Source organism: Cetorhinus maximus, chromosome 20, assembly GCF_964194155.1.
Source record: "Cetorhinus maximus chromosome 20, sCetMax3.hap1.1, whole genome shotgun sequence".
NCBI classification, from domain to species: Eukaryota; Metazoa; Chordata; class Chondrichthyes; order Lamniformes; family Cetorhinidae; genus Cetorhinus; species Cetorhinus maximus.
This window is the reverse complement of record NC_135898.1, coordinates 49,198,838-49,213,569: the sequence shown is the minus strand read 5'-3', so window position 1 is coordinate 49,213,569 and position 14,732 is coordinate 49,198,838. Positions and strand designations below refer to the sequence as shown.

The window sequence follows — 14,732 nt, the reverse complement described above, 5'->3', positions numbered from 1 at the left end:
ATCTAATCCCACTATAATCCATACCATTTAATAGGATATACCCTGGTTCGAGCGACTATCAAGTTGCTTTTTAAAAGCTCTCTTGGAACCTACTTCAAGAGTTTGTGGCTGAATATTCACATTCGAATGATCATCTGTAGGAGACAACCAACCCCTCATTACAATCTTGCTGACCAATAGAAACATCCATCACTACTTATCCCATCATAATCCTACATAAAGAGACAAAGTCTCTCTTTAGAAATCTCTCTTATTCCTCCTTTAATCCATCTACCCTGGTAACAACGTAGTGAATCTACATTGAAACTTGGTCATTACTTTTATACCCTTCCTACAATCATCCTTAGGAAGATGTAAATACTTTTAAGGACTATTTCACACAATAAGCTTTAAGTATTCAAAACACACACACACACACAAATTTTAAAAACTGGGCAAAGACTTCAAAAAGATTAAAGCTATGTCTGCCTGTAACTCCGAACAAAACGGAATTTCTGGCAATATCCGAGAAGCTGATACCTCGTTATACCTGACGAGACCCTAACAAGCCCCTGTGGCTGCAGAGATCAAATTCAAAGGGAATTATACAAAGGCTATCAATATTTCCTAGGCCCGGCCTGGCCAACGGAGGCTATTGGTCTGCTAGGACAAAGGACCCTGCACTTTTCCTTTCAAATTCTTAATGGTTGAAACATTAACAATCTCATGCATCCAGACAAAGGAATGTACATCCTTTGTCAAAGCCAAAGTGGACAGGTGGGAATCAGGGCTGTTTAAATTAAACTCCCTTCTGTCCATAACAAAGATTATCGCCTACTTACGATCCAGAATTCTAAGTATCTGTAGTCTTTAATTATTGCATAAAATCACAGACGAAAGAATGTGGCAAAAGGTGAGAAAAATGAAGAGGTTCATCCTCCTTCTCATAAACATGCAGGCCCTTGGAGACATTGGACAGCAAGTACGCTTATGACACCCAGCTCTAATCTCTCAATTTCTTAACTGTTTCTATACTGCCAGACTGCTTGTTCAACATTCTATTTTAGATGAGTTGTAATTTCTCTAGCTAAACAAATTGGAGGAATAAAGCTGCTGTCTTCAGATCCGAACAAACTCCTTACTCTCATTACAGACTTCAACCTCTCCCAGGCCACAATCTCGGGCAGAAAAACTGTTCATTATCTCAGCAGCATTTTCATGCTTGAGCAGGGTTTGTCATCCTTCATCCTCTCATTCACAAACACTTTCTGCTTACGCCTCCATTACATCTCCTACCTTCTCTACTTTGGCAAATACGCCTCTGATTCCGTCAACTGTAGGGAAGTTTAATCCAATACTCTCCCACTTGGTGAACTTTACATGATTCAAAACTCTGATGTGCATATTCTATCACACATCAAATCATCCTTACCCATCACACCAGTCCTTGACGACCTGAAGTAGCTTCCTGCCCCCAAATTAAAATCCCCATTCCAGAGTTCAAATCCCTCCATAATTCCAGTTCTCCCCATCTGTAACCTTCACAGGCACTACAACCTTTAACCATCAACCCACTATTTCCCTTATCGCAGCCTTATATGCATCTTTCTTCTGCTCTCTACCCTTGGGTGGTTGTATTTTCAGTTGCTTAATTTCTATGCTCTGGAATTACCTCCCTAAACCCCCTCCCAACGCTGCAATCTCCTTTAAAATTTTCCATAAAATCTACTACTTTTACAATCTTCTGGTCATCTCCTAACCTTTCCTTCCTTGGGTCAATGCCTGATTTTCCTCTGGTTACACCGGCTCCCATCCCATTAAGCCCACTTTTACACTAAAACAGCAGGAATTGGTAATGTTTTGGTGCTCTGAAATACAGCAGATATATGTCAAAGCCAAGATCATTCAGTCCAAAAACAGATTCTATGTACTTACATGACATTTTATTTTCATAAATTATAGCGGCTACATCAAGAGACAAGGGCTTAAATCCAGGTTACACTCAAAATAGTTTCAATTCTAATCAGTTCAAAAGCTGTAAATAAAAACAGCTTACCACAAGTAAACAGTTTCATGATGTTTTTCTATTAATTCATGCAATCATTTTGTATTTAATTTACTTTGTTTTAGTTTTTCTACTTACTGCCAATGTCACCTCAATAGTATACAAGCTAGACAAAAAAGTTCATAAAAGCCAAATCTGAAAAAGAATTGGCTACTTTAGAAAGCAAGCTAGTTTCAGCCATTATTTTTTAAGTGAGTTGAAATGTCTGCTTAAGAACAAAATCAGTATAATTAACTCTTTATGAACAGACTTACCCCTTTCTTCACTGGAGTGAACAGAATCTGAAGGAGGTTTGTAGACCACATGACCTATGGTATTGGATTTAATTTTTCCCAGCGATGGACGGGGACCAGGTAAATCTGACATTGACTGGGCAGATGATAGCCTTTGTGGTCCCAAGAGGAAGGCTCTTTTTGGCTTTGATTTGAGTTGATTATCTATCTCCAATGCTTCTTGATCAGGGTTAGTAGTTGTAGTACTTGGAATGATTGCAGATGAATGGTCAGAAAAAGTGGCATCATTTTTCCTTCCTTTCATTTTGTCTTTCAGTTTGGCAAAAGGGGACCTCGTTTTATCCTTCATGGAAAGATCAAACATACTTGCAGTCATATTGTTTCGCATGAACTGGATGGAAACCTGGATTCCGCCTCTTTCTTTTGACTTCTTTCCTGGTTTAGACTCTAACTTGAACCACCTAAACACAGGATACAGGACTTGTTACTATGGATATGAATTAATACAATTGCAAAATGAAGGCAGCCATAGACGCAGGTTAGCTCAACACAATAGTGTGAAGTAAAATAATTTCTAGTTTTTTAAACTATGCTTTTAAAGAAGAATCATACTTCTTGAAAAAAGCAATGGCTGTGGGCACATATACAAGTTGTATCAAAATAATTAGCATTGCTTAAGGTACATGCCCACTTTATTCATTAGATTTAGTCAAAAAAATTACTAGGACTGTACAGTACAAAAATGAAAAAAATTATTTTTCTATTTTCAACGGAGGACCTATTAAAGGTTTTTAGATTAAATATTGATACAAAAACAGCTAACTCAGGGAGAATAATGAGAATATGAAAAATGTTTGTGTGTCAGTAGGCTGAAGTTGTGTACAGTTTGTTATGTACTCGGGTCTTTGCATAATGCATTAAGCACAGAACCTAAGTTTTAAAACTTGGCTGGTTTAAGAATTTGTATCTTGTATTTTTGACACAGTTTTGCCTTCTAACTTTGGCTTTTGTTATCAGTGAAGTGTCTTCAGCTCTAGAGTTAACCATCACATGACAGACTTGAGCAATTTATTTTTATTTCTATTACTTTTGCTACATTAAGATTCATTCAGCAAGGAGTGTTGACACAAGGTCTCAACTTCATGGATTACAATCAAATGACAATTAGGTATTTAAGAATATCAGCTTTTAATTATGAACTTGTACTCAACTCAGTAAATTAAAAATTTGAAATTAAAATTCAAAAACATTCATGTTTGATATATAGAATTAATTCGAAGCAACCTTCTTTAGTATAGTAAGTACCCTTAATATCATCCTCTCAAATAGCCTTGATCATTGTCAAGTTTTATAATTTATTACCTGAACATTTGTGTTTTGTTAACTTAATATACAGACACTCTCATATGTGGGCTTACTTTAATATTTTAGCAACATTATTACTTGACTCTACTGCATGTGTATAATGTGTACAGTTGAAACACCAAGGTTAGAATTTAACTTTCTTACTATATTTGTAACTGTTGATCATTTTAATTTCCATTTTGCAGATGAGTAATCTCAAAATAATTCATTGCAAGCCAAATTCTTATAAACTAATTTCAAAGTTAATACTGGCTTTCAATACAAAGTGAGCTAAGCTAATTAGACAATGGCTATGCAATACAGGGGACATACAATTTGGAAAGAACATTCAGGGCGAAATCTTCCAGTCCTGCCAGCAGCAGCAAGTGTGGCGGGTGGAGAAATTTAATTTGGTTTGAGCCCAAAAAATCCTGACATTGGGATGACATTGGAGTTAAGTTCTTGGGACTTTAAAGGCAGGTTGAGCTTCCCTATTAATAATGTTGGGAAGCCCTTTTGCATGCATGAAGTACGTCATGCATGTTCATTAAAAAGCCACATCACCGGAATTAAGTTCCCCGCCAAATTAAGTTCCCTGCCAGTGAGAAATTAGAATGTTCACTTTTACAACTGTATATAACTGGCGTGCACCGGGTGAGTAGGACTTCTTCCATGGTCAATGTTGAGTTGCTGCTGCGTTGTCCTCTTTGGAGAATTGTCTGTAAATGCCAGCCTATGCTTGAAACTGGGTGGTGGCAGTGCAAGTTGCATGGAGGATGACCAAGGAAGGGAAGGAGGTTTAGCAGGGAAGGGTGGAGCAGTGGACAGGCAAAGGTGGAAGGGATAGTGCAAACCATCTGGGTGTTCATTAAATAAATATGGCGCCCAGATTTTCAACCCCATGGAGGTAATGGGGATGGTGACCTCATACCTGCCTCCGCCATGAGAATCAGCGAGCTCCTTGCGGATGCGTATTTAATGAGCTGACCAGCACAATTTCGTGCATGGTCACCCATCCCACCCCAGCAGGAATCACTCTCACTTCCACGCCCGCCACCAAACATAGACTTCAGAGCAGAAGATTCTGCACTTAGTAACTGTTTCAGGGGAAATATGAAATAAAATGACTCGTGAGCAATAAGCAAGATAAGTAATAACACTCCTTAAAGATGATTTCAGTAAGCAATGGTTAGAAAAAACACATTTTACAAAATATGTAGTTTTCAATTAAAATGTTCTCCCTCCCCTTTGAGCAGTGCTTCTTAATTCAGCAAGGGATTTGTGCAATAGGATTCAAAGAATTAATTTGCATTTTATATAGTGCCTTTCATGATTGCAGGATGCCCAAAGACAGGCAACGAGGTTCTGTTCTAATGTAGGGAAAGACACTAGCCAATTTACACTCAAAGTCCCACAAATTGTCATGAGATAAACGAGTATTTAAAAAAATAGTGTTGGTTGAGGATAAATATTGGAGAGGTCACTGGGATAACTCTACTACTCTTTCAAATAGCGCCAGAAAACAATCAGTTTACCGTTGCATTCGAAAGAGATGGCATCTCAACATACTCCCTCAGTTATACACTTGTCAGCCTAGATTGTGCGCTCAGGTCACCCGAGGGGAGAATGCATCTGCTACCCTCTGACTAAAAGACGAGTGTGCTATTACTGAGCCAAGGCTGCCACCTATGAAAAAGAGAGTCTCAAAAGGCAATGAAGGGAAAGATCCTGCAGACAAAAAAATCCACGATAAACATCGAGTTGCAGAGCAGGTTTATTTGTAACCTTTACACTGTTTTCCAGAATTCTTGAATTGTTTATTTATAGTGATATAACAGGTGATAGCTTGCCCTACATTCAGATGAATCACATGGAAAAAGTGTGATATCTTTGTCCTCGATACAGATTTAAAGAATGACAATTATATAGGTAGTTAGTATGAACACCTTTGTATTATAACACGTGATGTTTACGTGTCTGTACGGCTTTCTCCATATTTAACATTTCTTATGTCTGCAATAATGAAATACGAAGTATTATTCTAGTCACAACAGACTGCATGCACTACCAAACCATCTGTGATTTTACCAGAAAGATACAGTAATGCAGCTGCATTTCACAAGTTACCGTATCTCTGTACCTGATTATTACAGTGCTCTGAAGGTAATACATGTACACTAGCTATTAGTTTAAATCCACATCAGTAGTTGACCTGACTCTTAAAACATTCAAAAAACTTACATACATGCATAATTTAAACCTAATTGCACAAGCTGACCTCCAGTATACTCAGAATAAAAATTCCATTCCTCTTATATTTTTGGATATGATGGAAAATGCTACCATAATCCTTGGTGTGCCATTAAAAACAATTTTTTTACCAAACATGGAAATGCTTTGCAAGTGCAGATGGCACAAAAATTCCTCACTTTCTCAGCTGGCTATAATATTATTCAGGCACGTAGCTTTAAAACAATAAGTTGCACTTTCTAGTATGCCACTTTAGATAAAGATTTTTTTACAATGTAGAAAATGATATCTACTGTAAAGTGAAATAACATACTGTCATCTTCAGCCTTTCAAAGTCTCCACTATACAGAGAGTTGAACCTCATTCCTTTTTTAAGTTTCTGTCAAAGAAATCTGAGCCTTGCTCAGAAGAATTCTTTCAAGCTTTGAAATCCCCACTGGGGACACAACATTTTTTTTAAATGATCATGTGAAAAAACCTTCTATCTCCTAGTTTTGACCTATTTAAGGAAATAAAGCCTTCGAACTGAAATTAAGTCTTGAATCAGCAAAATTCTAACTTGATTTTGTAAATTTACCAATTCTGGAATATTCAGAGGTGGCTTACAAAGCTCTTATTTAAAAAGAAACGTCACAACATACCTAAAAATCTCAAACAAGTAAACTTGTTAGTTGCAAAGAAAATCTAAAACAATTTTAAGTATTCTAAGAGGTGAATGCTGAGAAATGCAAACAGATAAGCAGCATGGATTCAGGAAGGGAGGTATGCTTAATTTATGGATTACAACATTTGGATAGTAAACAAGGAAGCTGGTCTTATACACAAGCTTCCAAAAGCTTATGCCAAGCTTCAATGTTACCATCAATAGCTAAAAGTTATGTCACAGCAAAGGGAGAAAAAAGTACGGAGTAGTTACATGTCTTAAAATAGGAAGAAGAGTGTAGCGATAGATAATAGTTTGGACTATTGCTACCTTTTGTGTCTAGCAATGACTTGCACAAGGAAACAAAACCTCCAAGTTTGTAGCTGATATAAAAAAGCTCAATAAAAAGATAATGAAATGAATAGGTGTCAGATGCTGTTTGATGTTTAGTAGTGTAAAATAACTAGCATTGAAATAAGCAACTAAAATGTCCGAACTAGTTAGACAGCACAGCAATTGGAAAAACATCCTTGGTACTACTTTGAATAAATTGTTGAAACCATTCGCTCAGTGTTTGATTGCAGTTTAAGATGGCAAAATAAGTACTTGGTTGCAGTAGCAGAGACTTAAAAGCACAAATCAAAAATAACCACACCATTGTTATTCAGATCCCATCTGGAGTAGTGTGTGTGTCCAGTCACAAAATCATATTGCTCTTCAGGTGGTGAACAACATAATGATTCTGAATATCCGCATCTAAGTTATGGTTGAATTTGTTCTCTTCAAGATGACTTTAAGAAGTCTTGCCTTTTTCATATTATGAAGGGCATTGACAAATTTGCTGCTTTCAACATTGATCATTATAGTTAAAACATTAATAAAGCAAGTTTAAAGATTATGAAATTAGAAATAAGTAAAGTTTGACAGAATTTAAGGGGAAGAAAAATAGGGATAGGATGGTAGAATAAGTTACCAAGGAATACCACAAAATCAGATAGTACAAAGAGGAGGATATGTTTCTCATTAAATTAAATGATGGTGAGAAAGCAGGTATGAGATTAAGATGAATAGAAAGGAATTATTGGGCCCAGTAGCCTTTCTCTGTTATTAAAAATGTTTGTCATTACCTGAAGCAAACCATAATTACAACAAAAGGAAGAATGGCCTGAAAAATTGCATCAGTGAGTGCTTTGAAAAATAAGATAACTGGACGGCAGGACGACTTTTTCTACTTGCTCTGCACTCACATACCTTTTCATATCTCAGGAAAGAAAAAAGAACACGTGAGAAGAAGAGGCACAACTACATTCAACCTCTTTCAACCACTCGAGCAGCCAAAAAAAGAGGAAGCAAAGTTCATATAAAAATTATCCTGTAATGTCATGTGAAATATGTTTATTGGCACAAGGTACAGGTTTAAAAATTGCCAATTCTGAAAACCAATTATCAATCCAAAGGCTTAAGTGTGCTTTAAATCACGGACAGAAACTGCTTTCCAATTAGATCACAGCAGTGTGCAATGAATTTACCCAATGAGTCAGGATCTTCTTTAAATGCAGCATTGAATGCAATCAATAGAAAATGAAAAAAGTAACAAACGCCTGAACAAATGAATCTATGATATGAAACAATGAACTTCATTTCTGTCATCAGGATCATGCACATATTGATTCAACTCCTCATGGACATCGATTAAACACAAAATTCCTACCTCTGGATCTACATTAGATTGGAGATTTTCTTCCTACTTTAAAGGGGATTATGACTTAATTCATAGGGTAAGAACATAAGAAATAGGAGGTGTAGGTCAATTGGCCCTTCAAACCTGCTCCGCCAGTCAATGTGATCATGGCCGATCTCTTTTTTCCATGGGATGTGGGCGTCACTGACAAGGCCAGCATTTGTGCCTATCCCTAACTGCCTTTGAACTGAGTGGCTTGCTAGGCCATTTCAGAGGGCAGTTAAGAGTCAACCGCATTGCTGTGGGTCTGGAGTCACATGTTGGCCAGACCAAGTAAGGGTGACAGATTTCCTTTCTGAAAGGGCATTAGTGAGCCAGATGCATTTTTACAAGAATCAATTAAAGGTTCATGGACACCATTACTGAGACTAGCTTTATATTCCAGGTTAATTAACAGAATTCCAATTCCACCAGCTGCCATGGTGGGATTTGAACCCATATCCCCAGAGCATTGACTTATGTTCCTTAGGGTTCAGAAAAATGAACCAGTGATTTAACTGAAGCAGATAAAATTCTTAAGGGGCCTGACAGAGCCTGGGCTTCTGGATTAATGGTCCAGTGATATTACCATTACGCCATCAACTCCCATTCAGAGGTGTCAGCTGTGGCTCAGTTCATAGCACCCTCACCTTTGAATCAGAGGGTTGTGGGTTCATGTCCCACTCCCGGAAACCAAGAACTGTGATTGTACTCGAAAGAGTTGCAATCTGTGACTGTTGATAACTCGAAAGAGTATCAACTCCCATTCACCTAATCTCTACCTTACCACACTACCCTCATATACCTAGATTCCATTAGCAGCCAAAAATCTACCTCTGTTTTGAATATACTCAACAACAGAGCATCCATGTCTCCCTGAATTCCAAAGATTCACAACCCTTTGGGGTGACAAAATTTCTCTTTACTTCAGTCCTAAATGGCCACTGCTTATTCAGAGTCTGTGAGCCCTAGTCCTAGGCTCCCCAGCTAGGGAAAACATCTTCCCAGTGACACCTTAAGGGGATTGATAAGAATTTTATCTGCTTCAATGAGATCACTGTCTCATTCTTCTGAACTCTAAGGAACATAGGCTTAGTCTACTCAATCTGTCCTCATGGGACAATCCCAGGAACTGGTACATTAAGTCCTTGCTTGAAGTCAGCCTGCTTAATGTCACTTTGTTTATTCTTTAGGGCCTGTTTTTTTCAATTTGCTTTGCCATTTTTGCTTTTATGTTGTTTGCACTCGCCCTGCACCCACCACGTGCTGCAGTCTGTCAGCAAATGACATGTTCTGATACCAGGGCCGCTGCCACAAGACGCTGACAGGAAAGAGTGAGGTCAGAGATCTGGAAGCAGGAGCGCAGGGCAGGGGGATGGACACAGAGGTTCGACTAGGACAATCACCGACGCTCAGAGAATTGTCATGGTGGCTTAGGACAGGAAGCTGCTGACCAGGTGGTTAAGTAACCCAGGGTGGGGGTGGGAGGTTGGAGGGAGCTGGGACCCCAGCTCAATCTGCAGAGCTGACCCCACCATGGCCCACCCCTCTGGCTCAACCAAAGGCCCTCAACCAGATTCAGCCTCAGACTGGGAGTTGGCCAGAGCCTTGGGTTGCTGAGTCACTGTCCTCGGCAGGGGTGGGGGGGATAGGGGAGACAGAATGGGGAAAAAAAAAGAGAGAACGACAGAGTGGGAAAGGAAAGTAAGCAAAAAGTTGAACTGAGCTTCAGGAGTGCGGTGGGTGAGACACAGAAGCCACGATACTCAGTGCTTGTTTGGATGATTAATGTTATCTAATTTGAATTCATACAGTAATTCTGTTATATCCAGTGATTTATTTTACAAGTTATTCCAGCTATGAATGCACAGTACTGCACATGTACGGTACAGTATTTCAACTTGTACATTGGTTTTCTGGGGGGAAATGTCTGAAGGAACCCAACTTTGGTTTTAACATCGATTCCTATGGGAACTCATGATTCATTTAAAGTTGTTTCATTTAAAGTCAAGATTTTCAGAATGCAATTCCTCTATAATACCCACATTACTTTCCTGTCAATAAAATCTGATAAAAAAATCAAAATATCTGGTTTTGATGATGATTTTAAGACAAAAACAATTCAGAATAATTTAACAGCCCACGTAATTGCTTCTGGGCTCTTGGTTGCCATTAGTCCTTTTCCATATTTTGACCAGAAATCTTGAGGAGGGAGGCAGGAGAAATGAAGAAAATGCTTGTTGTATTTGGTGAATGGTATCAGGTTCTAAACTGTGTGCTTCTGAGCAATTCACTTCTATAGAAAGCCCAATTCATCTAAGATTCCACTACCATGGTCATATTTTAGTATAAAATTCAGCTCTATCGGCTCTTACTTAAAACGTTCAATCCTGGCACTAAACCCTCCAGAAGAAAAAAAGTTATTTCAGAACACCCTGAAAATTCTCTATAGCAGGAATGGCTAAATTTAACACAGGCATAAAATGAGGAAGTAATCTTCCTTAACCTTTTCATAGCAAGATTTTTTAAAATTGTAAATTGATTAAATAAGCAAGTAGGTGATGTAGTCAGGAAGATCAAGCTCACATTGATGTTTTTCTTTGTTCGTATGAAACGAACAGATATAAAATTAAAATGGCTAAGAACTAAAATTACAACCTTAAATTTTTGACTGGATAGAAGATTTTGATTTTATAGAATGACTTAACTATGGGTCAACATTGCTGACTGGAATTTGCTTTTTAACATGCAATAATTTTCATCTCAAGTAGGATTTCATCTCATCATACTGTAAATTGATCTTAAATGGGTTCAGCTGTAATAACTGTACTGGACTGAGTTGGCAATGCATGAAATGCAATGCCATAGTTGAGCCAGAAATCAGACTAAGTAATATGCGAACAATAAATCACAACCTGTTATTACCCATAATCTGGGTATTACTTAACTATACATTAATGCAGAAAATTAGGATTTGATACAGGAAAGATTTGCCTTGGATGAAGTAGAAGTTATATCACACAATGAAACCATCAAGTTAGTTAGTTTAGTTGTTTGTCAGCATTTTTGTGAATTTTGTTTTTTGTATGTTATTAAACTGAAATATAAAATGGAAAATGCTGGAAATTTGAGAAGGGAGCAACAGTTACTGTTTTAGATCTATGACCTTTTTTCAGACTAGGAAATATTACACATTTCATAGGTTTTAAACAAGTACAGAGGCAGGGAAGGAGAAGGCACGGGGAAAAGAGAAGGAAAGAACAAAAGGGAATAACTGTGATGGGGCAAAAGGGAGGATTGATTAAATGGCAGAAAGGATGATGGTACTGGGCAAAATGAAGAGGCAATGAGACAAGAAACAAAAGGTGGATCTAGAGGAAATGTTAACGGGAACAGCAGAATGCTGTCTGAAAAAAAGACAGCAATGGTTAATAATCTGAAATTTTTGAACTTGTGTCAAGAACAGAAGGCTGTAAAGTGTCTATTTAAAAGAGATGCTACTCCGCGCTTTACTGGAACAGTGCATGAAGTGAAGAGAGGTCACAGTGGGAGTGGGATGGAGAATTAACATGACAAGCAACTGAAGCTCAGGGTCATACTTTCAGACTGAATGGAGGTGTTCAGCAAAGTGATCACTCAATCAGTGTTTAGTCTCCCAGTGTAGGGGAGACTGCAAAATGAGCAGCAAATACAACATATCAGTTGAAAGTATGAGTAAATCGCTGTTTACCTTGAAGGAATATTTTGTAGCCCTGAATGTTAGGAAGGGAGGTGATGAAAGTACAGATGTCGATCTCATGCACTTGTATGGGAAGACGAGACAAGGAGCAAGAGTGGACCAGGCTGTCATGGAGGGAATGGTGTCTTCAGAATGTTGGAAGGGATGGGAGGTGAAGATATGTTTGGTGGTGACATCGTGCTGGAGATAATAGATTATCTGTTGAATGTAGAGGCTGGTAGAGTGAAAGGTTTTTTTAAAAATTCATTCACAGGATGCTGGCTTCGGTGGCTGGGCCAGCATTTATTGCCCATCCTTAGTTGTCCTTGAGAAGGTGGTGATGAGCTGCCTTCTTGAACCACTACAGTTCGTGTGGTATAGTTACACCACAGTGTTGTTAGGAAGAGAGTTCCAGAATTTTGACCCAGTGACATTGAAGGACAGCAATATATTTCCATCAGGATGGTGAGTGACTTGGTGGGGAAATTCCAGGTGGTGGTGTTCCCATCTATCTGTTGGCCTTGACCTTCTAGGTGGTAGTAGTCTTGGGTTTGGAAGATGCTGTCTAAGGAGTCTTGTTGAATTCCTGGAGTGCATCTTGTAGATAGTACACACTGCTACTGTGCGTTGGTAGTGGAAAGAGTGAATGTTTGTGGATGTGGTGCCAATCAAGGGGGCTGCTTTGTCCTGGACAGTGTCAAGCTTCTTGAATGTTGTGGGAGCTAAACTCATCAGGTAAGTGGGGAGTATTCCATTACACTCTTGACTTGTGCCCTGTAGATGGAAGACAGGCTTTGGGGGAGACAAGAGGTCAGTTAGTCGTCGCAGAATTCCTAGCCTCTGACCTGCTCTTGTAGCCACAGTATTTATATGGCTAGTCCAGTTCATACTCTGGTCAATGGCAACACCCAGGATGTTGATAGTAGGGGTTAGGGTTAGTAGGGGATTCAGTGATGGCAATGCCATTGAATATCAAGGGGTGATGGTTATATCCCCTCTTGTTGGAGATGGTCATTGCCCAGCACAAATGTTACTTGCCACTTGTCAGCCCAAGCCTGGATATTATCCAGGTCTTGCTGTATTTGGACATGGACTGCTTCAGTATCTGAGGAGTCATGAATGGTGAACATTGTGCAATCATCAGCGAACATCCCCACTTCTGACCTGATGAAGGAAGGTCACTGATGAAGCAATTGAAGATGGTTGAGCCAAGGACACAACCCTGAGGAACTCCTACAATGACGTCATGCTGCTGAGATGACTGACCTCCAACAACCATCTTCTTTTATGCTAGGTATGGCTCCAACCAGCGGAGAGTTTTCTTCCTGATTCAGATTGACTCCAGTTTTGCTAGGGCTCCTTGATGCCATACACAATCAAATGTGGCCCTGATGTCAAGGGCAGTCACTCTCACCTCACCCCAGGAGTTCAGTTCTTTTGTTAACGTTTGAACCAAGGCTGTAATGAGGTCAGGAGCTCAGTGGCCCTGGCAGAACCCTATCATGGCTCTGGGAGGGCAGAAAAAGGGTGAAAGTGTAAGTTTGGGAAATATGATTGACACAGTCGAGGGTCCTATCAACAGTGGTGGAAAGGGATCCTTGGTTGAGGAAAGAGGAAAACATATGGGAAGCACTTGTGTGAAAGCTGGCATTGTCAGAATAGATTTGAAGAAAATACTGGGAGATTGGAATGGAGTCCTTAATGGAATCAGGGTGGGAAGAAGTAAAATCAGGTCCTCACAGCAAATATTGGCTGACATCCTATCCTCAGAAATGGAGATAGAAAAGTCAGGCAAGGGAAGGGAAGAGGTTGAGATGGACCATATGAACGTGAGGGAAATTTGAAGCAAAGTCAATGACATTTTTGAGCTGAGGGTAAGAGCAGCAACATTACTAATATTGTCGATAAACCAGAAAATGTTGTGAAGAAGAGGATCAGAGTAGAACTAGATCAAAAATGGTGCATGTATCCTGCAAAAAGGCAGGCACAGCCAGTACCCATATGGGTTCACATAGTGACACCTTTTAATCAAAGTGTGGGTGAATGAATTGCACTGTTACAATATTCACAATCCTGTAGATTATAGGAAGTTGTGTTGCATTTTTTGGTAGCATGCTCCTACACTGAATGGCCACTTCCTTTTCAACAGCTAAACTGAACTGTCAGGAAACAACTGGAGACTCCATCCAGAGCATAATTTAAAGTTCCTTTTTAAAATATGTGGTCAACTAATAACATGAAATATTGGTACCTATAAGGTATACAAAAGATTGACAGCATAATAGTGTACAATCACATTAAATGGTTATTCTGACCTTTGGTGCAGGATGCCATAGTCAAGAATTAATGTAATTTAGCAGAAAGTCATTTGTTTTGCATATTAGGCCTTTTTTGTTCATTTGGAAAGTTCAAATTGGAATGTTATTTGAGACATAGAAAATGTGCCAATTCAACTGCCAATTGAGAAAGTTAGTAACGGGATATAGACATTTTTGGATTAAAAATGCAGTTAATATTTTTAAAACTAAGGTTGTCTAATTATTGGCTACAGGTGGACTCCTAATAAAATTGACAACTTGATAGTCAAATCTCAAAGGTCAAACAGTATGTTATATTCAAAAGGCCATTTTACTTCCATGTAAGATATTGTATTGAGAAGTTACTATCATTTTTAAAGGTGCCCCAAAAGCTAAATCACAGCTGATTTATGAGCAAAATCAGACAGTGATTAGTATCGTTCTGTGATAAAGGAGTGTTTGATCAGACTGAATATTTCTTCC

At 38.7% G+C, this 14,732-nt stretch overlaps 1 protein-coding gene across 3 annotated transcripts in view; it reads right to left on the bottom strand.

Annotated features, from left to right (window-relative positions):
• Positions 1–14,732, bottom strand: part of rab11fip2 (RAB11 family interacting protein 2 (class I)) — a 75,203-nt gene that overhangs the window by 31,212 nt on the left and 29,259 nt on the right. For all 3 annotated transcript variants that reach the window (XM_078566029.1, XM_078566030.1, XM_078566031.1), the window contains exon 2: positions 2,299–2,738. In XM_078566029.1, the coding sequence (XP_078422155.1) occupies positions 2,299–2,738 (440 nt within the window). The remainder of the gene's footprint in view (positions 1–2,298; positions 2,739–14,732) is intronic.